The sequence below is a fragment of the Xiphophorus hellerii genome, chromosome 3 (assembly GCF_003331165.1).
Source record: "Xiphophorus hellerii strain 12219 chromosome 3, Xiphophorus_hellerii-4.1, whole genome shotgun sequence".
Taxonomy (NCBI): domain Eukaryota; kingdom Metazoa; phylum Chordata; class Actinopteri; order Cyprinodontiformes; family Poeciliidae; genus Xiphophorus; species Xiphophorus hellerii.
Window position 1 is genome coordinate 25,061,172 of NC_045674.1, and position 25,993 is coordinate 25,087,164.

At 40.6% G+C, this 25,993-nt stretch overlaps 5 protein-coding genes across 6 annotated transcripts; 2 read left to right on the forward strand and 3 right to left on the reverse strand.

The window, feature by feature from the left end:
• Nucleotides 1-1,387: 1,387 nt before the first annotated feature.
• Nucleotides 1,388-11,265, reverse strand: sdha (succinate dehydrogenase complex, subunit A, flavoprotein (Fp)). Its single transcript, XM_032558083.1, has 15 exons — nucleotides 11,138-11,265; nucleotides 8,430-8,513; nucleotides 8,154-8,315; nucleotides 7,879-8,022; nucleotides 7,531-7,695; nucleotides 7,288-7,436; nucleotides 7,081-7,205; nucleotides 5,137-5,305; nucleotides 4,858-5,053; nucleotides 4,597-4,768; nucleotides 4,370-4,488; nucleotides 4,163-4,274; nucleotides 3,945-4,075; nucleotides 2,629-2,742; nucleotides 1,388-2,548 (listed from the first exon to the last, which is right to left on the reverse strand). The coding sequence occupies exons 1-15, from the start codon at nucleotides 11,198-11,200 to the stop codon at nucleotides 2,462-2,464; spliced, it is 1,992 nt and encodes a 663-aa protein (XP_032413974.1). The 5' UTR covers nucleotides 11,201-11,265; the 3' UTR covers nucleotides 1,388-2,461.
• Nucleotides 11,266-11,431: 166 nt separating this feature from the next.
• LOC116717021 (coiled-coil domain-containing protein 127) lies at nucleotides 11,432-14,895 on the forward strand. Of its 2 annotated transcripts, none has more exons than XM_032558085.1 (4): nucleotides 11,432-11,537; nucleotides 12,043-12,177; nucleotides 13,237-13,481; nucleotides 13,570-14,895. In XM_032558085.1, the coding sequence occupies exons 2-4, from the start codon at nucleotides 12,048-12,050 to the stop codon at nucleotides 14,014-14,016; spliced, it is 822 nt and encodes a 273-aa protein (XP_032413976.1). In that variant the 5' UTR covers nucleotides 11,432-11,537; nucleotides 12,043-12,047; the 3' UTR covers nucleotides 14,017-14,895. The 2 variants fall into 2 exon arrangements, with proteins under 2 accessions (XP_032413976.1, XP_032413975.1); XM_032558084.1 differs by having other exon boundaries at nucleotides 11,438-11,537; nucleotides 12,040-12,177.
• Nucleotides 14,896-15,589: 694 nt separating this feature from the next.
• LOC116717022 (telethonin) lies at nucleotides 15,590-18,951 on the reverse strand. The gene is made up of 3 exons (XM_032558086.1): nucleotides 18,844-18,951; nucleotides 17,214-17,412; nucleotides 15,590-16,123 (listed from the first exon to the last, which is right to left on the reverse strand). Exons 1-3 carry the CDS (start codon nucleotides 18,860-18,862, stop codon nucleotides 15,784-15,786), a joined length of 558 nt encoding a protein of 185 aa, XP_032413977.1. The 5' UTR covers nucleotides 18,863-18,951; the 3' UTR covers nucleotides 15,590-15,783.
• Nucleotides 18,952-19,866: 915 nt separating this feature from the next.
• Nucleotides 19,867-21,787, reverse strand: mrpl32 (mitochondrial ribosomal protein L32). The gene is made up of 3 exons (XM_032558403.1): nucleotides 21,606-21,787; nucleotides 21,209-21,405; nucleotides 19,867-20,399 (listed from the first exon to the last, which is right to left on the reverse strand). The coding sequence occupies exons 1-3, from the start codon at nucleotides 21,700-21,702 to the stop codon at nucleotides 20,148-20,150; spliced, it is 546 nt and encodes a 181-aa protein (XP_032414294.1). The 5' UTR covers nucleotides 21,703-21,787; the 3' UTR covers nucleotides 19,867-20,147.
• A 380-nt stretch (nucleotides 21,788-22,167) lies between these two features.
• On the forward strand, nucleotides 22,168-25,797 carry psma2a (proteasome 20S subunit alpha 2a). Its single transcript, XM_032558407.1, has 8 exons — nucleotides 22,168-22,275; nucleotides 22,774-22,850; nucleotides 23,026-23,158; nucleotides 23,439-23,561; nucleotides 24,200-24,281; nucleotides 24,449-24,522; nucleotides 24,877-24,934; nucleotides 25,037-25,797. The coding sequence occupies exons 1-8, from the start codon at nucleotides 22,235-22,237 to the stop codon at nucleotides 25,151-25,153; spliced, it is 705 nt and encodes a 234-aa protein (XP_032414298.1). The 5' UTR covers nucleotides 22,168-22,234; the 3' UTR covers nucleotides 25,154-25,797.
• Nucleotides 25,798-25,993: the final 196 nt, after the last annotated feature.

A 25,993-nucleotide genomic window follows, 5' to 3' on the forward strand; every position in this document is an offset into this window, starting at 1 on the left:
TTCTTGCCCCACGTCAGAGATTATGAACTGAAGAGACAAAAGCTGAACTCTTTGCGAGGTGTGTGTGTCCCATTAGATCTGACGTAAAGGTAACGCGCCGTTTCAGAAAAAGAACATCATACAAACAACCGTATGATGTTGGTATGATGGTAGTGTGGCGTTCTGGTTTTGTTCTGCTGCTTCAAGACCTGGAAGACTTACTGAGACAAATGGAACCATGGATTCTGCTGTCGGCCAAAACATCTTGAAGGAGAACGTCCTTCCATCTCAAGCTGAAACCAACCTGGGTTCCTGAGCAGGACCATGATCCAAAACACACCAGCAATTGCGCTGCTGAATGGCTATGCTAAAAAAAATAAATAAATAAAATGAAAAGTTTGGACTGGCTTAGTCGAAATCCTAACCTGAATCCTATTGAGATGTTGTGGCATCATCTTGAAACGGCTGTTCATGTTCAAAACCCTCCAATGTGGATTATGACAAATGATGGAAAGATGAGTTGGCCACATTTCCTCCACAGCTGTAAAAAACTCATTGCAAGTTATTCTAATTGCTTGATTTCAGCTGTTGCTGGTTAAAGTGGCCCAAGCAGTTATTAGGTTAATATGCTACCGGGGGGGAGGGGAGGAGGTGACGTTAATGACGTGTTAGCGCCTCCCGCTGGCCTGGTGACCCCAAATAGTCCACTCATATCTCTGGCTCACCTGGCGTTGTGGCTGTGTAGGGCCCCCTGCTGGATAGTCTGAGAAACGGAAACACACCGCGCCTGTAAAAATACTAACAAAAAGAAACGACCTGGTGTTACGTTTCATCATTACACACTTTTTAATGTAACTAAAGTAAAAAATAAAAAAAATAAAAAAACACAAACCCTCTAAAGCCTGATAAATTGTTTCAAACATTTTCCAAGTGTATTGACGTATTGTGTACAATTCAAATGAAAACCAAAGACTTTTTGGTAGAGAAAAAATAAATGTTAAAAAGTTAGGGTGTACTGTGTGGGAAGATCTTTATAGATAAAGAGACGCTCGATCGTGAACTGTTATTCTGACATTTGCTCATTTTTATAATTCACTGTTTCAAGAGAGGTGACAAAGTAGCCATTTCTCCCTTCCGACCACCAAAATAAAACTTGTACATAGCCGCAATTTTTAATTGACCTATTGGAAAAAAGGCAACAAAATTTCTGAGATATTTTACAATAGAAAGCAAAAACGTTTGATTCCAAAACGTGAGTTTATGAGCAAAGTCCCAACTTTGCTAAAGATGTTAGTGTGCGTGCTTTAACACTCCCACTCATATTTTCTTAAGTTCTTTTTTTTTTCCATCACTTCATTTTTCATTGTCGCTTTTAATTCCACAAGGTAAAACAAAGAGCTTTTGATTGTATGCATAGCATAAACTTTATTGAGTATATGAAAACAAATACAAATGGGGAAAAAATAGAATAATGTCACTTTTCCCCCCCTCAAACAAGAAAATAACTTAAGTCACCCTTTTAATCAATTCAAAACATAAAGAACAATGTGCGCTTCATTTTTTCTGAACCGAGCCTTTCTTCCACCTTCAAATCCATCGAGACTTCATGGGTTTGGATTACGTCTGTCCAGGTGTAATTCAACCCCAGACATGCGCAGCTTTGTTCCGTCTGCTGAATGGAAGGAGCATTTTTCCCTGTAGTTACTCCGACAGAGGCACTCGCTGACCTTTTATGCAAAATGTCCTCAGAGGAGGACAGCAGAACATATAAAGGAGTCCTTGTTCCACAAGCTAAAATGCAAATGTGGTTGAAGATCTTCAAACTGCTGCTTTTGGTTAACATTTATACTGATACTGAAACAGAAAGCTGAAGCTCACTCGGGACTTTTAGCCGGTTTATTACTGAACAGAAGCCGTGTGGAGATCACACACCGGCAACAGGCAGATGATGCAACGGGTGCGTACATCTGAGCACATTTATTGAACATTTCTGAAATATTTACACACTTAAAAACCTTCCCGCTCGTTTCAGCGACGTGTGTGCATCGAATTGCATTCATCCCCACCGCCTCTTTGAGCCGAGAGAATTTTAAATCGCAGAGCTACTTAGAACGACACAAGCGTGAGAAAATAGTGTCACAGAAAGCAGAGCTTGACTACTGAAATTTGTTCGCTGTTGTTTTTTCTGTTATTTAACATTAGTCAGAGTTCAACTCATCAGCGTTTCTAATATCGACAGGAACCGAGAGCTCCGGCGGTGTGTGAGAATCCACCGGACCTTTGCTGAGATAAGTCGAGGCTAAACAGGCAAGAAGGACAGAAGCAGGAACGTGACGCCAAGGTCTGAAACTGGCAGTTTTTATGATCAGCATCGCTAAATGGTTACAAATGTGCAACATGAACCGCCTTCTCTGTTAAAAGAAATGGTGTTTTTCTCTTAAATAGCCGTTTATGATCCTTCTGTGTGGGGGGGGAGAGCTTCTCAGTACGAGCGGATGGCAGGAGGAACGTGGGCGCAGTCCTGTTCGTTCAGAGAGCTGTCGATGACGGGGCGGTACCTCAGCGTCACCTGGGATTGGTCGGAACGAGAGAGGCGCGTTAGACATCGCTAATGACGGTGAGCTGACGACAAACCAGAGGACGGGATACCTTTCCAGTTTTGGGGTCTACGTATGACATGGTGTGCTTCCTCCAGTGCTGCTCGAAGGGCTTCTTCTGCTGACCCTGCAGGGGCTTGGAGTAGTCGTACTCATCGATACGATCCTGAAACACAAACGAGCCGATCAAGTTGCCATGGCGACACTCCTGAAAAAATTCTCCATTCAATACGTGGGACATTGGCTAAGTTTGACCGGATATGGACTCCCTTCCTGGACATTTTAACCAGAATAGACCTGAGAGACTGATCTGTATTGATCTTTGCTGCCTTGTTTCAATTCTTTTAATATTTTTGTTGTATCCTTTTCTCTACTCTGGCCTATCAAAAGTGTGGGTAGTGCTAAATGTAATACTACTACATGTGTTGTTACATGGAGAGAGCGGGTGGGGTGGGTGGGTTTTATTTCTGAATTATTATTTTTTTTTTTTTGGGGGGGGGGGGGGGGAGGGGAATTTCCACAGGGGGGAAAAAAAAAAAAAAAAGAATAATATTGTACTTTGGATGTAGATTTTGTATGGACATACATTCTGAATAAATATATATATACAAAAAAAAAAAAAGGTGCCATGGCGACGGACTAGGGTGAGAATGGAACCACACGTGCAACAAACATTTTCACACAGTTGTGTCGTCTTACAGTGCGTGTTGGCGTATCTGGACATGCTAGATTCCTGGCTTTAAATATCATGTTAAACATTTTCTGAAACAAGTTATTTCAAATATGTACGTTAGCTAGGATGGATTCTTGTTTTGACTACAGCAGGGGTGTCCAAGGTGACGGGGCCATTTCAGCCATTTTCTACAGATAACATTTTCTTTAAAAGAGCATCTTTAAAGAATCTTTAAATTTGGTCGATTTTGGTCAAATCTAACATTTTTTAGTTTGTTATTGAGCAGGTAAAATGAAATGAGGCACAAAAAGCTAATCTTAAAAATGTTTTGAAAAACATGCACCCCAAGTGCTTTCAACTGAACGACTTTGGCCCTTATGGCAAAACGTTTGGACACCACTGGTCCAGAACGTGTGTATTAGGATGAAGGGTCTGAAATTCTACCAGTTAAAATGTGATGTGAAGTTGGTCGTATTTTTAACTCCACTTTGACTTTTCATCAGGAGTTGGAAGCTCAGTCCCTGGGCGCCCCCAGGTGGTCAGAAAATGAAGCTACATTTTTCTAACAAATCAGTCTGATATGCTTTTTATCATGCTCAACTAATCATAGTCAGATGAAAGTATGAAGTCACAATTACTAGAAACGGAAATACAAAGATCAGTAACGTCAAAGAAATATAAATCTAAGGGCTAACTTTGAAGTCCTCTCTGGCGTGGGCGCCCCTGCTCTCCTTTCTTTGCTCAGCAGCGTTGATGGTTTGGACGCCGTTCAGCATCAGGTTTTGCAGCTCCAGTGACTCCACCAAATCTGTGTTCCACACGATGCCTAACACAAAAAAAATAATAATAATCCAGCTTAGTCAGTTCCCCACACAGCTGGACCCAGAGTACACAGACGACGGCAGAAGCCTGCCTCTGTCAAACGTTTTGATCTTCTCCATGCTCTGGTAGACGTCGGCCATCTTATCGCATCCCTCTTTCAGAACAGAGCCGGTACGGAAGACGGCGGCGTGGTTCTGCATGGTCTGGATGCGGGGAAACAAAACGATTTTAGCTTTTTGGAAGAACACGTCCTACCAAATCCACGGCGGACTGCCGAGTTGGTGTTCAAAGTGTTCACCTTCTGCATGTTCAGCCTGATCTCAGATGTTCTCAGACTTCCATTAGCAAACCTCAGCTTGTCCAGGTTGGCCACAGACTCCTCTCCTGCGCTGGGCTTCAGCGGGGATAGCTTCTCTCCTAAAGCGACGTAAAGAAGTGTTAGCAGTGGTTTCACATGGAACACTGCTGATTTAACACATTGACCCCTCAATCATGTTGTCTGTCGTGGAAGCGGGGAAGTCTTACCAGGTTTGTGCTCCTCCGCGATCGTCAGCGCGCAGGCTCTCCCGAACACCACCAGGTCCAGCAGGGAGTTAGCGCCCAGCCTGTTAGCGCCGTGCACACTGGCACAAGCCGCCTCACCGCAGGCGTACAGCCCAGGAACCACCTTGTCCTCGCCGTTGGTGTGATCGATCGCCTGAAGGTGGGAAAAAAAAAAAAAGAAATTCACCGTTAACGGTCTGAGGAGACATTTGAGAGCGGTGAACGGGATAGGGGGGAGCGTACCTGTCCCTTGTAGTTGGTGGGAATTCCTCCCATGTTGTAGTGAACCGTGGGCAGGACGGGGATGGGCTCTTTAGTCACGTCGACTCCAGCGAAGATCATGGCCGTCTCGGAGATCCCGGGCAGCCTGGTGGCCAGCTGCTGCGGAGGCAGGTGGTGGAGCTGCAGGTGCACGTGGTCCTTGTCCGGACCCACACCTCTACAGAGAGCAGGGCGGCCGTTTTATCGACCGCTTCATGCTTACAGCCACGAAGCAGAAAAACTGTGTGCGTCCCACCCTACCTGCCCTCTCTGATCTCTATGGTCATGGAGCGGGACACCACGTCTCTGGAAGCCAGGTCTTTGGCGTTGGGGGCGTAACGCTCCATGAAGCGCTCGCCCTCGCTGTTGATCAGGATTCCTCCCTCGCCACGGCAACCCTCCGTGATCAGGCAGCCAGCCCCGTAGATCCCTGCAAACATTCACATGTTAAACTGCTGAGAAAGCATTGTTCATATAACGACTCCAGTAGGGTTGAAATGATTAATGGAATTAATTATGCTTAATCCATTATTGACTAATTTAGTAATCGATTAATTGGAATATGCAGACTCTAAAATTGCCCATTTGCTGAAAGAAGAGTCAGAGCACTAATTGAGCAACAACTGTATACAGAATATATATGTTTTGCATTTAAGATCAAAAAAAACATTTGTCTATAAATATATCCTGAGAACTCCTCAGGTATCATTTTTAGCTTCACCTGGTTCAAATTCTGCTAAACCAATCTTCTCTGAGGCACATTCTGCTTTCAATTTATTAATCCACAATAATCAACACGGTAGACAGTACTTACTACAAGTGATCAAGCTTTCATTAAAGGAATACTATGTTATTGCATTGTAAAAAAAAACAACTAATTATTTGCATTTTTTTAAATATTTCAAATATTGTGTAAAAAAAGGCTTATGTGGTTAAATGAAAAATCAGAACAATGTGCCAATTTTTTTTTTATCCGATTACAGTCGTCAAAGTAATCAATAGAATAATCGACAATGAAAATAGTAATTAATTAATGGCAGCCCTGACTTCCAGGATTTACTTTCAAGAATTAAATGCCTTTTAGTGTCATTTTTAAAATGTGAGACACTAAAGGCTTGGACAGGTTCTCCAACTGCAAGTCTTACATTACTATTAGATTGCCACGTCATTGTAAAGTCTCTAAAAATGCACTCGTTCAGGTTCCATGTAAGAAAAAAAAATAAAATCAAAAAATAAACTTGAATAGTTATGTCATCCTTTGAGTCGAGTCGACACATTCTGCTGCATCGTTCCTTCACAAAGCTTTTTATACCCTTCGGTTCTGAGTTAAATGGCAGCTGTAGTGGTGGCCTCAATTATCTACGCTCATCACTGTAAATAAAATTTAACTATTTTTGACCCGCATTATTTAACTGTGCTTATTTAGCCAACAGGTGAAAAAAGTATGAAGATCAGACTATAAGAGGAAAGACAAACACACAGCCTTCAATACGGTGGAGCATGACTATGAAACGTCACCGTTGAGCCTGGTGTCAAATATCTGGCAGAAACAAAAATAAGGATGACCTTCAGCCACACACACCTGTCGCATTATACGTCTGAACACAGAAACGGTTCAGTCCGTGTCCAAAAGCTGGACACAGATGATCAGAGAGGCAAAAATTGAGCAAAATGTAAAACTATAACACACACACGGTGAAAGTTGTTTAAGTGAAAACATGCAGGGTTAAGACTTTTGTTCTGTTCTGCAAAACCTGGACCAAGTCACTGTTTACACAGTTTTTCTTAATCTTGTCTAAAATATCAAGTTAAAGTAGTTGTGGCATTATGTCTGTCCACCTGTACGTCTCCAGCTTCACCTTCTGCTGCAGCCTTTGAGTTCAAGGTCTACAAAAATCAGCCAACAACAACATCCAGCATGTAGGGGGGAAAAAAAACATGGTCATGTGTTTTCACCAATGTTTCTGCACTGCTGGAGTTCATTCCCAGCAGAATCAAGGAAAGCTGCTTTTCCTTTCAATTAATCAACAAGATTGTAACTCTTAAGTGCTTTGTTCTTGACTCTCTTTATGCCGCTCAGTGAGATAGCAGGGGCAAAGTTCCACACATGTAAACATTAACGCTTTCTTACAAGATTATGCCAAATTTCTGTGGCACTTCAAAGCAGTTTGTCTCTCCTCAGACTCTGGTTGTGACTTTTCTCACCAGTGGGATGGAACTGCACAAACTCCAAATCCTGGCACGGCAGGCCGGCTCTGGTCACCATGGCGTTTCCGTCTCCTGTGCTTGTGTGGGCAGACGTGCAGCTGAAATACGTCCTTCCGTAACCACTGAGAGACACACATTTAAATCTTGTTATAACTGTGACTCCTGAGCTGACAACACTGAGCTGCAGACGAGTTCCTGCCGTACCCGGTGGCGATGACGGTGTTCTGGGCTCTGAAGCGGTGGATGGAGCCGTCCTCCATGCAGAGAGCAATAACTCCTTTACACTCTCCGTTTTCCATCAGCAGATCCAGGGCAAAGTACTCCACAAAGTAGCTGGTGTCGTAGCGGAGCGACTGAGGGAAAGGCAGTGGAGAACGATGAGTGAAATGCAGTTCAAGCGAAACGAGCTTCTCGGTCTGAGCTGGAGGGAGAAGCTGATGTCCTCACCCTTCCATAAAGCGTATGCAGCAGGGAGTGTCCCGTCCGGTCCGCCACACAGCAGCAGCGGTGGGCCTGGCCCCCCTTCCCGTACTTGAGACTCTGACCCCCGAAGGCTCTCTGGTAGATCTTCCCGTCTTCGGTGCGGCTGAACGGCATGCCAAAGTTTTCCAGCTGAGAAAGATGAGAACACGAGTCTCATATCGATCACTGTGACTCATACCTACTCGAAGGCTTTCTTATAGAGTTAAAGAAGCTAATATTGAAGCGCCATCTTGAATAATCGTGGTTTCTTTTGGAAGAGTCAAATATGTGCAAAATAACATTTTTTAAAAACTCGTCAGAGACAGAGCTGACCTCCACTACGGCTGCAGGAGCCTGCTCTGTCATGTAATGGATGGCGTCCTGGTCTCCCAGCCAATCAGATCCCTTCACCGTGTCGTAGAAATGCCAGCGCCAGTCATCCTGCTCCATGTTACCCAGAGCCGCGTTGATCCCACCCTGGAAACAAGAGGAATATTTTACCAAAGAGCACCGCTCCAAAAGAACGAAAGACGCAAGTAGAGTCGAGACAAAACTCCTCTCCAAAATGGCCGACGGCCCTGTTAACATACGCCATCGTGTTGGGGTACCTGTGCAGCGACGGTGTGAGACCTGGTGGGGAAGAGCTTGGTGACGCAGGCGGTGTTGAAGCCGGCCTCTGATAGGCCAAAAGCGGCCCGAAGGCCAGCTCCTCCGGCTCCCACCACCACGGCATCAAACTCGTGATCCACAACAGGATACTGAGTGGAGATCTGGAGACAGTCGAGATAAAGAAGGTCTATTTTTTTAAAACTTCTAATAAAGAGGTGATTTGCAAAGGGGGGAGGAGGAGTCCTGATTTTCAACACACAAAAAGAAGAACTCACATCATCTGCTACTTTGGCGCTTTTCTTCTTGCCGTAGATGGAGAAGTGAAAGTTCCTGGAACCCTGAACTGCAGCAGCAGGGACCTGAGAGAGAAGCAGAACAGCTAAAAACTCACAAAGATTACATGAAATCCACTGAAGGTCGTGACTCTAGACCTTCAAAAAGACTCTAGAGGGGCGTGCCGTGGTGGCGTAAGGGGTTAGCGCGACCCATATTTGGAGGCCTTGAGTCCTCGACGCGGCCGTCAAGGGTTCGACTCCCGGACCCGACGACATTTGCCGCATGTCTTCCCCCCTCTCCTTCCCTGTTTCCTGTCGGCTAACTGTCATGCAGGGCAGTGGTTCTCAAATGGGGGTACGCGTACACCTGGGGGTACGTGGAGGTACTGCAGGGGGTACGTGAAGCTTTTCAAAATATCTTTAAAAAAATCAGTAGGCTCCTCATAATAAGTCTTGGGAAAAATTATTTTGTAAAAAGTTCGATAAAATATAAATGTGTGTTCATGCACTGAATTTTATATTCAGTATTTAGTTTCAATATCCTTTAAAATAAAACGGACCCCCCCCCACAAAGTTAGTTTGACCCACGGACCCAGGGCACTCGTCAACGACCTGTCGCTTTGCATATTTCAGTTTTGACTGGTTTTATACCTTCCTAGTGGTCACCGACTTCTGTTTTTCTTTTTTGTTTAACCATGCAATGTTGGCAATATGGATGTATTTATCAGGTTCACTGATATAAGTTGTTTGGCTTTAATAAATCAGACAGTGATTTTACAGCACTGCACCTCTTTTTTATTCCAAAAATGTTTTGCCCGTGTCAGGGGGTACTTGACTAAAAATATATTGTTAAGGGGGTACATCGCTGAAAAAAGTTTGAGAACCACTGATGTAGGGGACACTAGAGCCCACAAAAAAAACCCTGGAGGGGTAAAAAAAAAAAAAAGGACTCTAGAGGCAAATGAAACAGTGACCGTCTGGATGTTGACAACAGAGGAAGGAATCCAGTTTGTTAGTAAATTATGACACAAAGCAATGCTATGCACTGGTTTAACAAAGCAGAACTGCAGCTCAATTAAATATTCCCCTACAACTTCAGTTCAGGAAACAGACAGTAGATATTATTAGGAGTTACGTAATCTATATTCATCAAACTATTACAGCTGCTAAAAATCTGTTCATCATCTCCATGGTTGCATCAGAAAAACACTAGGATCATACAATTTTTCCAGTCTGCCAGATATGTTTTGATCGGATCTGATCAGTGACTGGCAGATTAAACACTCAGACGTCAGATATTTTATTTTCTGTTCCATGAAGGACTTGACACACTAAACTACCATTTTCTGTCTCTACATTCACTAAACGACAACATGGAATTTAATGCACTGCTTTGAGTTTAGTTTAAACATATATATATATTAAAAAATACATTTTTAAAGGACTAACAGGGATGACCTCTTATTCCTACTTTTGTTTCAAAACTACCGTCTCTACCATCTACAGAAGCAATAGCGGATATTTTCCCTTGAATCTCTATAAATCCTTTTTTTTTAAAAGAGCTGATAGATATTGTTTCACGCAAAGATGTTGCACTTAAATGTTTAGCTATACGTAGACAGTAATGGAAGTGTGCTCCCCATCATCTCTGAAACTTTCATCACAAACAAACCGACGTGGTCTTGTCAGGATCATAACATTGTAAATAAGCAACTGCGTCAAACCGTATTTCCACTTTAAAAACAAACAAAACAATGTTCCTATTAATATTTTCACTAAATAGTAATTCAGTTTCCCCCTTTGAAATGTTTGCAATCCAAAGCATAACAATGTGTAAAGTAATGCATGTACAAGTTTGGACCTTTTCATAGCCCATCATTGAGGATCTCATTTACTTCATTAGGATTGGGTCCAATAGTTTCTAGTAGAAAGCCAATAAATGCCAACTACTATCATCTTAAGCCAAAAGATGCCTGTTCTAAACACCATGTCCAACAAAAATAAATCAGAAACAAAACTAAGCTTTATTATCTATAATGCTTCATTATAAATAATGAAGCATTCATTATCTATAATGAAGCGTGACCCACAACAATGAAGTTTATTTAAAACAAGAGCTGTAGTATAACTCGCATCGAGCCATGGAAATAGAAAACTGCATTTGATTAGCTCTTCACAATGGGAGAGGAGCTAGCGAAAAAGAGGGCAAATGTGGATTTATAATGCATAACACTGCAAGATTACATAGTAGAATTATTTAAAGATGCTTGGAAATTTGTATTTTACGCCAACATTTGTTCTGCTTGATGATAAACCGCTTCTTGTCGTGTGTGCATACATTTACTTGTGAAAAATTAGCAGCATGCATGTCCACGTAAGGATAATAGAGTTCTTAAATACATTTTTTTAAAAAGCAATGAGCCATAAGTTTCACAAATATTGCTCTAAATTGATCATTTGCAACACATAAGTATGGAATAGTTGGACAATAACAATACTTTTCCTCGGGCTGGCAATAATTATATTCTTTGAGGTGTCACATTGAGACACCCTATGCTATATAAAAGGTTACGCAAGCAACAATTCGGCGATTATGAAAGCAACACTTATTTGCTGCCCATCTAAATATGATGACTCAAATGTACACACATAATTAAAGTACATCTACATAAAAACGTGCCCAATTATTTTTCAATGTGGCTACTAACCGCTTTCGTGTTAGAGAGCACCCTCTTGGAGAGGAGACGGGACGCCGCGCGTACAGTCGCCATGTTGTCGGTTGAAAAACTGTTGCTCTGATGTCGGGGGAAGAGATATGCTGTCGGACTGGACGGAACCACTGTACGAAGAGGGGGGTTATCTATTTTATGTCTAATATATTTTACTTATAAAAAAAATATTGCATTGTTTTCAAGAAGAAGATGCAATCAACTGTGTAAGAAATTTTTTAAAAAAGAAAAAAGTTGTTGTTTTGTGATATTTAAATAAAGTTTTATTCAAGTCGGTTTAATCAACCACCCTATCCAGCTGTGTGCACAAGCAAATGGTTATTATATAAGCGGAGTATGCAGGAGCAAATGTATAAGTGACCTAGGCATTTCATTCAAGGTGAGAGGCAGCTGCATACACAATGCAGGAAAAAAATATGATGTGATATAATTATGGTGCAGCTATATTTTCCGTTGTTAGTTTGGTGTTAAATACTGTAGCCGCAAAGGCAAAGCTAAAGATTAGCCAGCATGCTAGCTGGTGCTAGCTTTGTTTTTGGTCAGCTAAACGGCCAAACCTCCTCAGGCGTCATCACCACAGTCTGTAAAAACATGTCTACAATATACGTAGGCCTGTTTGTGGTAGTCACGGGCATTTTGTTAATGCTAAAATAAATATTTACATCTAATGACGAACACTGAACTTAAATTTAGGGTTTTAAAGGTAAATAAACTACTGATATGAGCTGTCTATAATCTAAGCTGCCAGTACACACTTGTCTGGAAACTGCTTTATTTATAACTGCAGACAAATGTGTAAATCACATGGTTAGCTACAGAAGGAATGAATATAAATTAAACATTTGTTTTTGTTGGATTATTTTATTTGTTTGTCCTTCCAGCAGCCTCCATGAACAACTTGAATGACCCCCCCAGATGGAACATCCAACCAGAGCAGGGAGGGGGGGAAGCAGGGGCCGGTGGTGGCCACCAGTGGAACTACGCCCTGCTGGTCCCCATGCTGGGACTGGCTGCATTTCGTAAGTTGCACAATTATATTCCTCTGGAAGTGTTAGGATTGGGTGTTTTTTACTCTGGATTAAAAAGTAGGCAGAGTTATGTGGTTTCCTGACTTTATTTTAAGAAAATTACTTTAGCCTTTTATGGAACCTGTGCATTTAGTTGATAATCTTGTTTGCAGATACTAAAAAGAAAAATATTCTGCCATTTTATTGCACAGTCAAGTACCGTAACTATATTACCTTAAGACACAGGTGTCAAACTCCAGTCCTCGAGGGCCAGTGTCCTGCAGTTTTTAGATGTGCCACAGGTACAAAACACTGGAATGAAATGGCTGAATTTCCTCCTCCTTGTGTAGATCAGTTCTCCAGAGCCTTAATGACCTAATTATTCCATTCAGGTGTGGTGCAGCAGAGGCACATCTAAAAGTTGCAGGACACCGGCCCTTGAGGACTGGAGCTTGACACCCCTGCCTTAAGATGTTCTAAAAATGCTACAGACATATCAAATAAGACTTAAAAAGAAATTTGACTTTGGTGCCTCGCAATTGGGCCTCTGTCTCTTTAAAAATTCCGTCTCCTTCTGAAATTTCACCTTCAGACTCCTCTACTAACCCTTTAACAATATTTTTTGCAAGCGCTGCACTGCAAAGTAGCTCGCAAAATGAGCTGATGTGCTGCTCCACCCGTTGTTTGCTAATTGCTGCTGGCTAATCTGAAGGAGCTGAGTGGGAGAATCGCGATGGAGGTGTGATCTGTGAGGCTTAACGCCTGAAGTTTGGAAACTGCTGCTTTTACACAGTTGCGTGGTTGCCCAGGGAGATTAAAGTATTTCTCAAACATGCATGAAGGATTAAAGGCAACACTCCATGTATGTTTTTGATGAGAAAATAACATCATAACATGACATAAAGCTTTAAAAAAAGTCAGTTTAACTTAAAACTACCCCTTTAAATAAGCAGTGACTGTTTTTATGATGGTTTATAATAATACGCTTAATTTCAATTTCAGAAAGACCAGATTAGCTAGATATAAAATGCTCCTCTGTGGCCGTATTATTAAAAACTGTTATTTTTAAAGGCTGGATATGGACGAGGGACTCTCAGAATGAGATCCAGAAGGTCAAAGTCCAGTACGACAAAGACGTTTCCGTGGTAAAAAGCGAGATGGAGGCTCGCTACCGGGACACGCTGACAGAGAGCCGCAGGGCGGTGGCTATGCTCGAGCTGGAGCTGGAGAAGGAGCAACAGAGGGTGAAAGGATACCAGCAGGCCCTGGTCTCTCACAGCCAGCATTTAATCCAGGAAAGGAAAAAGCTGGAACAGGTACCCTGCCTTTAGCTCAACCCGCTTTTACGTCATTCTTGTTCCTTTCCTGTTCTCTTTAAAGAAAAACGTATTTTTTTGACGCTAGGAGCGAGAGGCGCTGAACGACGAGAAACAAAAGCTTGTCAAATCTGGCGCCGCCGGTGCTGCGCTGCGTGACGCCCTGGAACGGGAGGCCGAGTGGCACCAGCGAGCCTCAGCCACCCTGAGGGAGCTGGAGGGTCTGCTCGTCGAGCGTCAGAACGCCTACTGCTCTCTCATCCAGCCCCGGGATCAGCGGCTGGAGATGGAGAAGAACATGCTGCTGAAGGTGGTCAAAAACCCCGTCGCTGCGGAGCTGGGTCTAGAGTCTGACTTGCAGGATATCTTCAAGAGAGACAAGCACTGTGCGGATCTGATGAACATGGACAAGAGGAAGAACGGAAGCCTCATGTGGGTTTACTTGAAGTACTGGCAGCTGCAGATCACTCTGCAGAAACACAAAAGAGCGGAAGAAGCCATATTCGACGGGAGAATCCAAGGTCACGGAAAGTGACCTCCATAAGCTGCTTTTGTTATCGTTTTTGGCTTTGATGGATGTTAAGTTAATGTGGAACAGGGATCATCTGATAGGAATGTTATGCAAATACCTAAGAGGTAATCTTATTCCGATGTTTTTTCCCCATGTCATTCATGATCTCTGAGTTAAGGGAACATCATAAAAGTATGTCTAATTTCTGAGGCCTCAATTCAGACTTGTTAGCTTTAATTTAACCACGGGGTAAGTTAAAATGCACTTGGATACATCCGGTGGTGTCCAGTAGCACTTTAAATCAAAGAAATTGAGACTTTTTTTTTTTTTTTTTACCCTTTTATCTCATAGAGAAATCCGGGTTAATGCACACATCTGATAATGTAGTTAAATTCTTTGATTTAATTTATAGGAGTGAAGTAAAACACAGAATGTTGATAAAACACATCATTTTCTACATATTTTAAAGCTGAGTGGAGGTTTTCAATAACTTGTCGATGAACTTTTGTGGGAGGTAACGGTGGGACTTGGCTTCAACGTATCACCACTTCCTCAGTTTTTAATCATTTAAAGTATTTTCCATCGAAATTGAATTAGTCTTATTGGGTCTGAAATGTTTGATTTTGTGAGATATCTTGGTGATGGCACTTTACTGACGCTGCATGTGTAAGTAAAATAAAACTTCAATAAAAACACAAGAATGCTCAGATGGTTCTGCACTGTAATGCTCATGTAAAATGAATTCATATGTGTAGCCTTTTTATTGGGAAACCAGGCTTTATGCTTTTTTTTTTTGTTTTGTTTTTTTTACTTTATTAAAGTGCTGGATTTCATGTCATGAGTACACATGTATTGATAACAACAACTATGTGCAATTATCTGAATATATTTTTTTCCAAGAACCGAACATGTTTGTGTTGTTTGCTTTTCCCCCTCAGACTAATGACTGGTGTCCACAAGGGGGCGCTCTCAATTTAATTGTTTGCAGAGCCTTTAATCTGGTGGTGTACAAACTTTTTGCAACATGGGCTAGAATCCCAAAGTAGAAAGTACTCAGGGGAACAAATAGTTTTTCCAACTTAAAAAAAGTCAATTCTGTTCTAATCTTCTCAACAATAAAATAAACAAACAATGTTTTAATGAAGCAAAGAGCTGCATTTTTTTTGTCTTAATAAAAGGCAGACCGTTTCTTTTAGTTTTTGGGTAAATATTTTGAGTCTATTTCCTACAAATGAGAACTTTCTCCAACAAAAAACTCTTATGTTAAAGTTTATAGCCCCACTTACTGTGAAATTAAAAGAAAAATACTCTGTGCCCAGTTAATTTCCGTTAAAGAATAATGAGATATGTCATTGAAGCTCTTATTCTAAAAATAAAAATGACAACAGTGGCCCCTGGAGGGTCAAATGTGTACAATTCTTGAACTGCAGTCAGGGGCCACAAAAAATGTTCAGAGGGCCACACTTTGGACACCCTTGCTTTAATCCAAGACAGAATTTGTTTGGAAGCTCATATTGCACAACTATAATGAACACGAAATTCCAGTTATAATGAATCCAGGTCTTCATGTGAGACACATTACACAGTTGCAACCAGATTGTGTTCATATCTAGAGTTTTATTTCAACAATATTAATCCACTATTGAATAGATATAAATATGAACCCATGAGACGAGACCTACTGACATCCTGGTCAGTACTATCATATCAACTGCAGTTTTCTATAAATAATAACAGCATGTTGCACTGTTTAGACTCTTCAGCTGCAGTTCTAATCTCATTTCCCTTCCTTCACTCTCTCCTCTGCTCTCGATGAGACACGTTTCTCGGAGAGGACATCAGCCTGGAGGCTCTGAAGTTCTCTCTGACCGGCTTGCAGAGGTCCCCAGTGATGGAGGGGGTTTCATCTGCTGTGAGATTTGCCTTTCCTTCAATGACGGGTTCTTCTGTGTCGGAGGCTCGCTGCGGCGCTTTGGTCCTGTTGGAGAACGGCAGCTGGTACTCTCTCATGACTCCCCCCTCTATGCCCAGCTTCAGGGTCTGGCTGGGCCTCCTCTCAACCATTAGGTGGACCACCTGCTGCTGCTTGTAACTCTCTCTGCGAGCGCTGTCGGTCTCTGACAACGTCATCCTGAAACACAGCGCACACACACACACACACGCACAGCTAAACTTTATGCTATGCTTTAAGATGTAACAAACGATAAAAACAGGGAGACGTTAAGGTTTTCTGAACATCACGCGGCTAAAACCTTTTTAGGATGATAAATTTCACGTGAGAAAAATGATACAGTTTCAGACAAATATTGGACCAACACTGTTGAAGGATGTTATTTTAGCTGTCATACTTGTAAATATGTAATTTATTGAATTATGTTTGGTTCGTGACTGAAAATATAATTTCTTTTTCCCAACATTCTGATATAACGCTGATCATTTTAGCCAGAAGAAGGCCTCTTGTTAGGTTGTTGTTTTTTTTTTTTTTTTTAGTTTTTTACAAAAATCTATCTATTTGATGAGAGCAGATTTATAGTTCATCATTAATTATCCACAGTCAAATATTGCTCTTCATCTAAAGGTAAGAGTGTTTTATGCATTTGGCACATGACAAATCAGAATATAGCGATTCAGTTATTATTAAAACCAACGTTAAGCCAATTAGACAGATAAACCAATTCTGTCAGAGGTGATAAAGGTGTCTGTGTAGCATCCGATTTCAATTTCTATAATCTAAAGATGTAATTTTTTTCTTTCAATCTGTAAAAAAAGTAAATATTTGCAATTGAGCCCAAAATGATCCGTACCCCTGTCTGTTTAAGATTGAAAATAGCAAATCAAACCAAAAATCTTGATTTGCTAAAACATATGACCATATGAAGGTATTGTCTATTTTCATTTGAATTAGGTTTTCTATAATTTTATTGAAAACAACACGTCAACAACTAATTGCATCCATATTCCAATTCAAATTGATGGGGAAAATTGTGTCATCGGTTAGATTAGAGATAGACATTAAATCTGTCTAAGCCGTTCTGACCAGTTTTTAACATTCTTCCATTGGTATTTTAACCGTTTAGCTTTGTTAATGTTAGTTCCAGTCAGAAGAAACCTGTTGTTATGAAAGATTCCTGTAAACCTCTTCTCTGTGTTCTGTGAATTGGACTACAAGGCCGTAGTCTCTGCAGCGTATGGAGCCGTCCTCGGCATATTGAACCGCTCACCTGTACTGAGGTCTTGTCTCCAGCACCATGTTTAGCCAGCAGGCGCTGTAGCTCTCCTTCTTGCACAGGTCATCCTCCTGAAGATCCGAGTAGGACTTCACCAGGCAGACCCTTCCTCTGCTCACACAGTGCATAGTGGACGTACTGTATGTATGCCGACGTTTGGTTGATTCTCGATCTCTGCCGAAGCCGACGAAAACTTAAGGGAGAAGATCGGACATTGAGTCGCCTGAGATGAGTTTCCCTGTGTTGCGGTGTCTTAAATGTCCCGTCTTGTTACTATATTTACTCCTCTGTGTCACATTGTTGTGTATTTGGTGAATGCCCCCCCTCAGGCTTTCTGCAGGTTGGTTTCCATCTGAAAAGGAGCTTTATGAAAGCCTCCATGATGTCGGCCAACTGGATTATCGGAGTCAATTTAAGCCTTGATATTTGTAACTTTACAGACCTTGGAGCAATAAACAGGTCGAGTTAATGTGGTTTTAGATATCAACTTTGTGTCTATGTGTAAACAGGTAGACTTGGTATACCAATGGAGAGGATGTTCTAGCTTTGCAAACCTATAAATTTATGTGTGCAGACAGAAATATTAAATGGATTAGAGTGTGATCCCATTTGACCTAAGCTCAAATGTCTGCTGGCATAGTTGAGGAGAGAAAGAAGCTCTGACTGCTTCTTTAATCGGGCTCATTAACTCAGAGCTGCTTTCCAAGCTGCGAGGCGGAGCAAAGGCATTTTAAACTTCAATGTTGAACTTTTTTTTTTAACATTTTGTCTCATTACAAGCAAAAGAATTCAACTTATCTTACTGGATTTTTTTTCTTCTTCATACTGGAATATGAATATGAAGTGGAAAGAAAAGGACACATTTTCAAAGTGTTTTTACAAATAAAAAACTGTAAACTCTTGCCGTGCATTTGCATTCAACCCACTTTAGAGCTCGAGAAACACAGCAGAGATGTCAGGGATTGAGTTGTGAAGTTTAAAGTAGGGTTTTAAAACAACGTGTGCAGGTGGAAAGATATTCCGAAAGGACAACCATTGAGTGTGCTCTACACAAATCTGGTGTTTTGGACAAAGAAACAATTGTTGAAGAAAGCTAAAGGAATCTCTATCACCAATAGCTTCGCAAGCCTGGTCAAATATGTCAGTCAGTGCAATGGGGAGCCAACGTAAAATAAATAATAAAGAAACTGACAAAAATATTCCATAACATTCCTTCTCTCAAATGGTTTGTGCAAATAGGAATCGCAAATGTCATGTAAAACGAATAATAAAGCTCGTCCAGAGCACAAAGTATAGAATTAGATGGGATAGATCTGCCCTTACGGATCAGGCACATTGTCACCGATATCTAAGCTATAATTTTTTTTCAACATCCCGATATAGATATAAATATCGGATCGGTGGAGGAAGGATATCTGGTCAGATGGGACCAAAATTTTACTTCTTGTCTTTAATGCTAAAGGCTACATGTAGACATCGCCGCTTTTTACACCGTCACCTCTGTGAAACATGGTGGTGGTAAAACCATGCTGATAGGAAATGAAGTGAAGCTACAGAAAGTTAGAGGATGATCCCGTAAAGCTGCTAGAGGCTACTGAAGACTTGAAATCGATTTCTACCTCACCTGGTGTTTCAAATGACATTCTTCCAGCAGGAGGACCCCTTGCAACCCGAGTCTGATCAGAATGAAACTGAATCAGAAAGAGCGTGACGCTATGATGCGGCAGGAGGAAGCATGCTGGACTCCGACCAACAACACCCGGCTCCGTGACACCAGAGTCAGCACCGCATGACTCCAGTCCAGGCGCTGGTCCGAACACGTGTTGCTGTGGTGACAAGGATTCACATTCCCCCAAACAGATCAACCTTTGGTCACGTCAAAGTGGCATTAAGTGTCCCGAGAGGGAAAGATGTATCACTTCATGCGGTTTCTATATCTGAGAAGAAAACATGCTTGTGTCTCTAACAGTGTTGTTCTCCCGCTGTCCGCCCTGAACTCACTCATCCAAACAGGAATCATTTGAATGTTGGAAGTGGAAATAATTGGATGATTAACAAGAATAGCAATTATTTTTGTAATCAATTAATCTATTGATTATTATGACGATGAATAGGATTAAGATATTGGCACATTTTGCAGATTTTCACTAAACCAGTTAAAAAATTTTTGTTACACAACACTTGAAGTATATTTAAAAATGCAAATCACAGAATTACTTTTTTGAATAAGAAAACAAAGATGATTTTGCCAAACATCCAATAGCACATTATTCCTCTAATGAAAGACTGATCATTTGTAGTAAAGGCTGCAGTTAAAAAGTACTGACTACTAAACTGTTTATTTTATTTATTAATAAATGGACAGCAAAATGTGGTTAATATGATTTTTTTTTTACAAACTTTGAACAAGATTAAGCTAAAAATGCCACTTGAGGAGTTCTGGTTAGAACATATTTACAGAGAAAGAATTTTTTTTTAATCTTAAATGCAATAAATATATATTTTTGTACAGTTTTGGCTTAATTACTGCTCTGATTGTGTTCTTTCAGCAAATTGGCATTTTTAAGATTCTGTGTAGTCGAGTTAACAATTACTTGATTACAATTATGTCAATGATTTATTAATTACATTAATTGCTTCAGTCCTATTGTGAAATAAGAAACAATTTATCACTTTTAATCAACAGCTATAAAGAACAGATCCAAACAAAGTTTTTTTTTCGGACTGAAAAACTTTACTTTGTTCATTCACACATCTTGTTCCTCTGACACTTTCATCTGTAAGAACTTTTTAAATCAGGGGAAAGCAGAAACACATGAGAAATGTCTATATTTCTTAAAACAAATGTTCTGATGAAAAACGAAAACAACATACACACTGACACATGTCGTTTATCTCTGTAAAGCTCATATCACCCAAGCCTCAGCATCAGTTTCTGAACCAGGCGGGTCTTTTCCTGGACCGCTCCACTATCCTCTTCCCACCTTCCTGCTCGCTCGGCGTTTCCCCCTCATACAGGACGACCGTCTCCACGGTCGGGGCCCTCAGGGGGCCGCCTTCCATTTCCTTGATCTGCTGGCGTATCGTAGCGGTCTCCTTGCAAATCTTGGCGTAGCAGAAGCCGCAGAGGATGTGGCTCTGCTTCAAATGGCCGCACTCTGGACACGTCTCGATGTTTTTCTGGTTGAGCAGACAGAAACAGCAGAGGGAGTTAATAAGTGATAAACCACATGGAACACAGCATGGTCAACTTTTTTGTACATCTCTTTAAAAGTAGTATTAACTGAAGATGAATAGGTTCATATTTAAATATTTTATGCTTTGGAAAAAAAAATATTATAAAACCATATCATTACTTTACCATAAATACTGAATGTAATGATCTTTTCAAAGCAATAGTGGGACATTTGGGTTTAAATGGTTGGTATTGTCATCTGAGCTGGTGTGACAAAGTGAGCTACACAATGTTTAAAGTTGAAAAAAACTTTAAACACTTTAAGCAATTTTTTTCCTTTTTCATAAGGTAAATTATTGCTGAAATATGCACAGTTTTACTTTATGTATCGTACTGAAGCAGTTCATGCTGTGTCTTGTCTCAGGCTATGGACTCAATAATGATTGTATCTAAATAATCAATAATGAGGGGAGCAAAGGACAACTTTGCTCAACAATCCAAGAGAGATTTGGTGCTGAACAGTGTGGTGGAGGACAATTGCCACAAGGCAGAAGTGATAACTATAGTTCCTGAAGTATCAAAACCTTGAGATGGTGGGTCCAGGGCCAGGAAACAAAGATATTAAATCCAGTATGAACATAATGAAGGTTTTATTTATTAAATTTGATGTGTTTCTTTAAATGGTTTAACGCCAAAACACTGACTGTACATCTAAAATGTTACATACCACAAACCTTAAGCTTACAGGGGTGTGTCTATGATGGAATAGGAGCTCTATTAATACAAACTAAGAAACCGTGGCAGCAAGATGTACCTTAACTTTGGGGAACTTTCTTTCATCTCTCCTTCTGGTTCTGTTGATCTCTATGGTGCGTCTCTTCTTGGGGGCCGCCATCCACAGGATGCTGTCCAGGAGGCCGGGGGTCTGCTCCGGGCTCTGCTCCTCGTCCTGTTGGGGGTCCTGCTCGGTCTGGGGCAGAAGGCTGGGGCCATTCACTGCCAGAGCCGGGGCTATACACGGACAGAGAAACAGCCACATGTTTTACACGGAGTCAGGCATTAAACAGCTTACAACATGGACGAGCACCAACACGGCGACAAAAGCTCACATTACGCCTTGTTATTACAAAAGGAAGTGGGATAACAACAACTGAATTAGGTTTGTGATTTAAAAAAAAGCTGCAGCCTTAATGTTTCCGGCCTAATCTCACCCAGCTGCGTGTCCAGTCCGGATATTTGGAGAAGTCTGCTTTCAATGCGCAGCAGAGAACATCTGAGGCTGTGCACCAAGGCAGGTAAGTTCATCATTTTTACTTCAGCACGTTTCTTCTCCTTCAGACATTACAAACACCTCACGGTCACCGGGATTTCTTCTTCTTCGTTGATTCGATGTGCGATTGCCATCTAGTGGGGGTTTGTCCAAACTGCATTTATTCCACCCACAGCGTTTTATTTGCACGAGTTTTTGCATCGAAACGGCTCCTCTTTCATCAATTCAATATCCAAATGTTTTTAAAATGTCTTACTCGGTTAGAAGAAACTGAGATTGTTCATTCTCAACTCGGCAGACCGTCACAGAAAGAATGACAGAACGCCATTTCAATTAAAGTTGTATTAGTTACATTAATATGAAGCATATTCCATTTAACTAAACTAAGCAGCCTTCTATCATTTAAACATTAAGCTGCGATATTCGTATAATCATAATACAGGCGTAATGAAGGGCAGACTTTATTTCACATGTATTTTATGAAGTTTCCCCCAGAGGGCGCTATAAACCCGTAAGTGTATTTGGAGTTTCCTGTTCACGCCTGCACAGAAGAAGAAGAAGAAGATCAAAATGGCGGAGCGTGGCTATAGTTTCTCTCTCACCACATTTAGGTAAACTTTATGAAAAAAAGCAAGATAATCCTTCTCAGAAATTTCAAGTTGCGACGTGAAAATGTTTTCTTGAATATTAGTATGATTTAGAGTTTCAGTGTGGTCCGTTTACATACTGAGAGGCGTTCTTGCTAGCGGCTGGAGTTGATGCACTGTCATTGTCGTCCAATGAATCGGCTATTAGCTTAACGGCTAACTCTTAAATATGAACTTTTAAGATATTTTAGAGTCAAATTCCATCGGTTGATAAAAGAATAATAATTATAGACCTAATTGGCGATTGTAAAGAGTTGAAAATAGCTGTGTTGGAAGTTTGCTTTGCTAACATTAACAGAAATTAGTTTTTGATTTTACTTTCAGTTTCGTCTTTGTCAGGTAGTTTATTTTTTTTAATTCTTTAATGCATCGACAGGTGATAGTTTTGCTTGCACGTGGATGAGCTTAACTCCCTTCCAGCCTTCAGCATAATATCTAAGCGTGATGTTTGTGCTCCTGCAGCCCCTCGGGTAAACTGGTCCAGATTGAATATGCGCTGGCAGCTGTAGCAGCAGGAGCTCCTTCAGTTGGCATCAAAGGTAGGAATCATGGAAATCTGCTGCTCTAACGTAACTTCATTCAGTCGAAGGGGACATTATTGCTTCCCTCCCGCATAAAGAATTGTCGTTGAGCTAAACTTGTGACTTTTGAGTCGTATTTTCATGTGGATACTCTGCTACTTTGGATTTGATCACACTGGTTATCTTATTACAGCTACTAATGGAGTGGTCCTCGCTACGGAGAAGAAGCAGAAATCCATTCTGTATGACGAACAGAGCGTCCACAAAGTGGAACCCATTACCAAACACATAGGCATGGTCTACAGTGGCATGGGACCTGACTACAGGTGGGGAGACTTTACCCTTCTGGATGTGAAATCTTAACAACATGAGGCCTAACATGGATTTAAAAATAAAACCACAATTAAAATGAATTTCCAGTCCATGCATTATCATGCTTTTTATAACTGCACAAAATCAAAAATATTTCTAAAATGTATTTTGTTAATTTGCTTTGTAAGGTTAAGGAATTTACTTTATCCATAGACGATGACATCATTGTTTTGGTAATAAAACAGCTCAGTCTTGACCTACACAGACAGACAAATATGTTTCTCATCATGACAGGGTTTTAGTGCGACGAGCCCGGAAGCTGGCACAGCAGTACTATCTGGTGTACCAGGAGCCAATTCCTACAGGGCAGCTTGTGCAGAGGGTGGCCTCTGTAATGCAGGAGTACACACAGTCTGGGTACGTTTGGGTAAACACTCATTATATGTACTAGCGGTCATTTTATTTAGCAGTAGAAGTTGGAAATGTCCTAATTGGGATTGTTTTTATCCTAATTATTGTCACCTAAAATGCAAACAGCTTTACTTTTTGTTTCTGAAAGCGCATCTGACTCACACAGCTATAGTCTTCAATAAACTTGCATCTTGTTCCTGCTGGTTTTTTTATCTCTCATTTTGTTTGTCGGAAAAGCTGGGCTAACATTAGCATGTTTACTCTGTTTATAATCGACTCATTGATAATTCTGCTCATGGAATATTTAAGGGTGGCTCCAGTTAAGTTACAGAAAAAGTAAAGATTTTTGCTTTGAGCATTTTAAAGTTTAATAATTAGCTTTTTTTTTGACAGCTATCTGAACACGACATTTGGAACAGATCGTATCGCATTGGCCTAAAGTGTAGTTCACAGTTTTACCTGATATGCGCCAAAGTATTCACTTTCTTCACTTGCGTCCTGTTTTGGAGAGGATGCAGAATGAATTCTTCACAATTTAGTTCATCCTTCTGAAAATCTTACTTTGTCAGTTGTGGTACTTCACGGACAGGGGACTGTTTTTAAATTCCATTCCTAAATAATGTGCATTTTTTTCTCTCCTCTAGCGGAGTGCGTCCATTCGGTGTGTCACTGCTGATAGCTGGTTGGGATGAGGATCACCCCTACTTGTTCCAGTCTGATCCCTCTGTATGTTGATTTATTTTCACATTGTCTGATAAGTTGTTTTGGGCTTTTGCCAGCAGTATGTTTAGAAAAATGAAAGTTGGATAATTAATTTTGCTTATATTTTAAGGCGATATCTGTCATAAACATGAAAGGCCCCCAAATATCAGTACTCTGTTTTTGTATTACAGGGAGCATATTTTGCATGGAAGGCCACAGCCATGGGAAAGAACTACGTCAATGGAAAAACATTCCTTGAAAAAAGGTACAGATTGAGTATTAAATATGAAAGTTAGATCCAATACATTGTCAATGGATATATATTATGAACTTATGTGTGGAGCGTAACCACACATAAAGTCATAGAACTTATGTGTGTGACCACACAATGTTCAGCATTCTGTGGTCGTCGTTCCTTAGCTCTTTGTTTTTCTTTTCAATCCAGACCTAAAGAACAGGTCATTTTTAAGGATTTAAGTCATGATTCATTTTTATGTTATTTTCTATTAAGCTCTTTAAAAGTCTGAATCTTGGAATACTGTTTTTAAATAGATTAATCATAATAATGACTGATTTATGAGTGAACATTTTATGTTGTCTTTTTTCTCTCTCTCTTTAGGTATAATAATGACCTGGAGTTAGAAGATGCTATTCACACAGCCATCCTTACATTGAAGGTAGATCAGATCTTATCCGCATTGCTGGAAGCATTAAAACATTTTTGTTATTGTGTTCACTTTCAAATCCATTATTAACATTTGTCTGTCTTTGTGCTTTAGGAGAGTTTTGAGGGTCAGATGACAGAGGAGAACATTGAGGTGGGAATCTGCAATGAGGCCGGGTTCAAAAGACTGACCCCAGCAGAGGTGAAAGACTACCTGGCAGCCATCGCGTGAACACACCCTCTCTGAAGGGCCATCTGGCTACATTTCGAAACAGATTTAGCAGCACATTAGCCAATTGACACAAGGAACAGAAGAGTATGTCCACAACAACATAATGAAGACATACACATCCCTATTGACCATTACTACTCAATGTCTACACAAATGTTTATTCTTATGGACATAAGAAAATAAATGAGCTTTACCCTAACACGTACTCTTGATGTCCTTTGTGACAATTGGCTTGTGTGCACGCTGAAAAGGTTTTGAGTTCTGAGAGAAATCTCAGCTCTTCCATTGAATCTTCAATTCTTACTCCTCAAAGAAGTTTGAGGACACACCTCTTCTGCATAATACATTTAGCTAAAAAAATATATTTGTGTAATAATCAAACTTAGAGGTCATGATAAATGTTTTTCTTTACATTCAACAAAATATATTTTTCATTTAATACATTTGAGTTAGATTTAAAAAAAAAAAAAGAAGCAGGTTTTGGAGGATTCAGTGGCTAGGCTTGAGATTTTACAGTCAAGATCTGATTGCTGTACTACCGTTTTACATTATGTACTTTTTTTCAGGCTTAATACAGTTCTTAAATTTGTATTTTCTCCACTGTTATGTGTCACTTATTCAAATAAAGAATGGTGAACTGTTGACTCATTGCTTCTACTTATTACATTTTTATTTTGAAAATATTTTAAAATGAGTTTAACAGCAGAATTTTTTTTTTTTTTTTTAGGTGAGCGCGCTCTAACATTTACCGGAGCACCTTGTCAAAGTATTTATGTATCCCTCCGCTTCTACTTTGTTTCTGTGTTTTTTTATTTGCTGTGAGTTGTACGGTAGTGACTG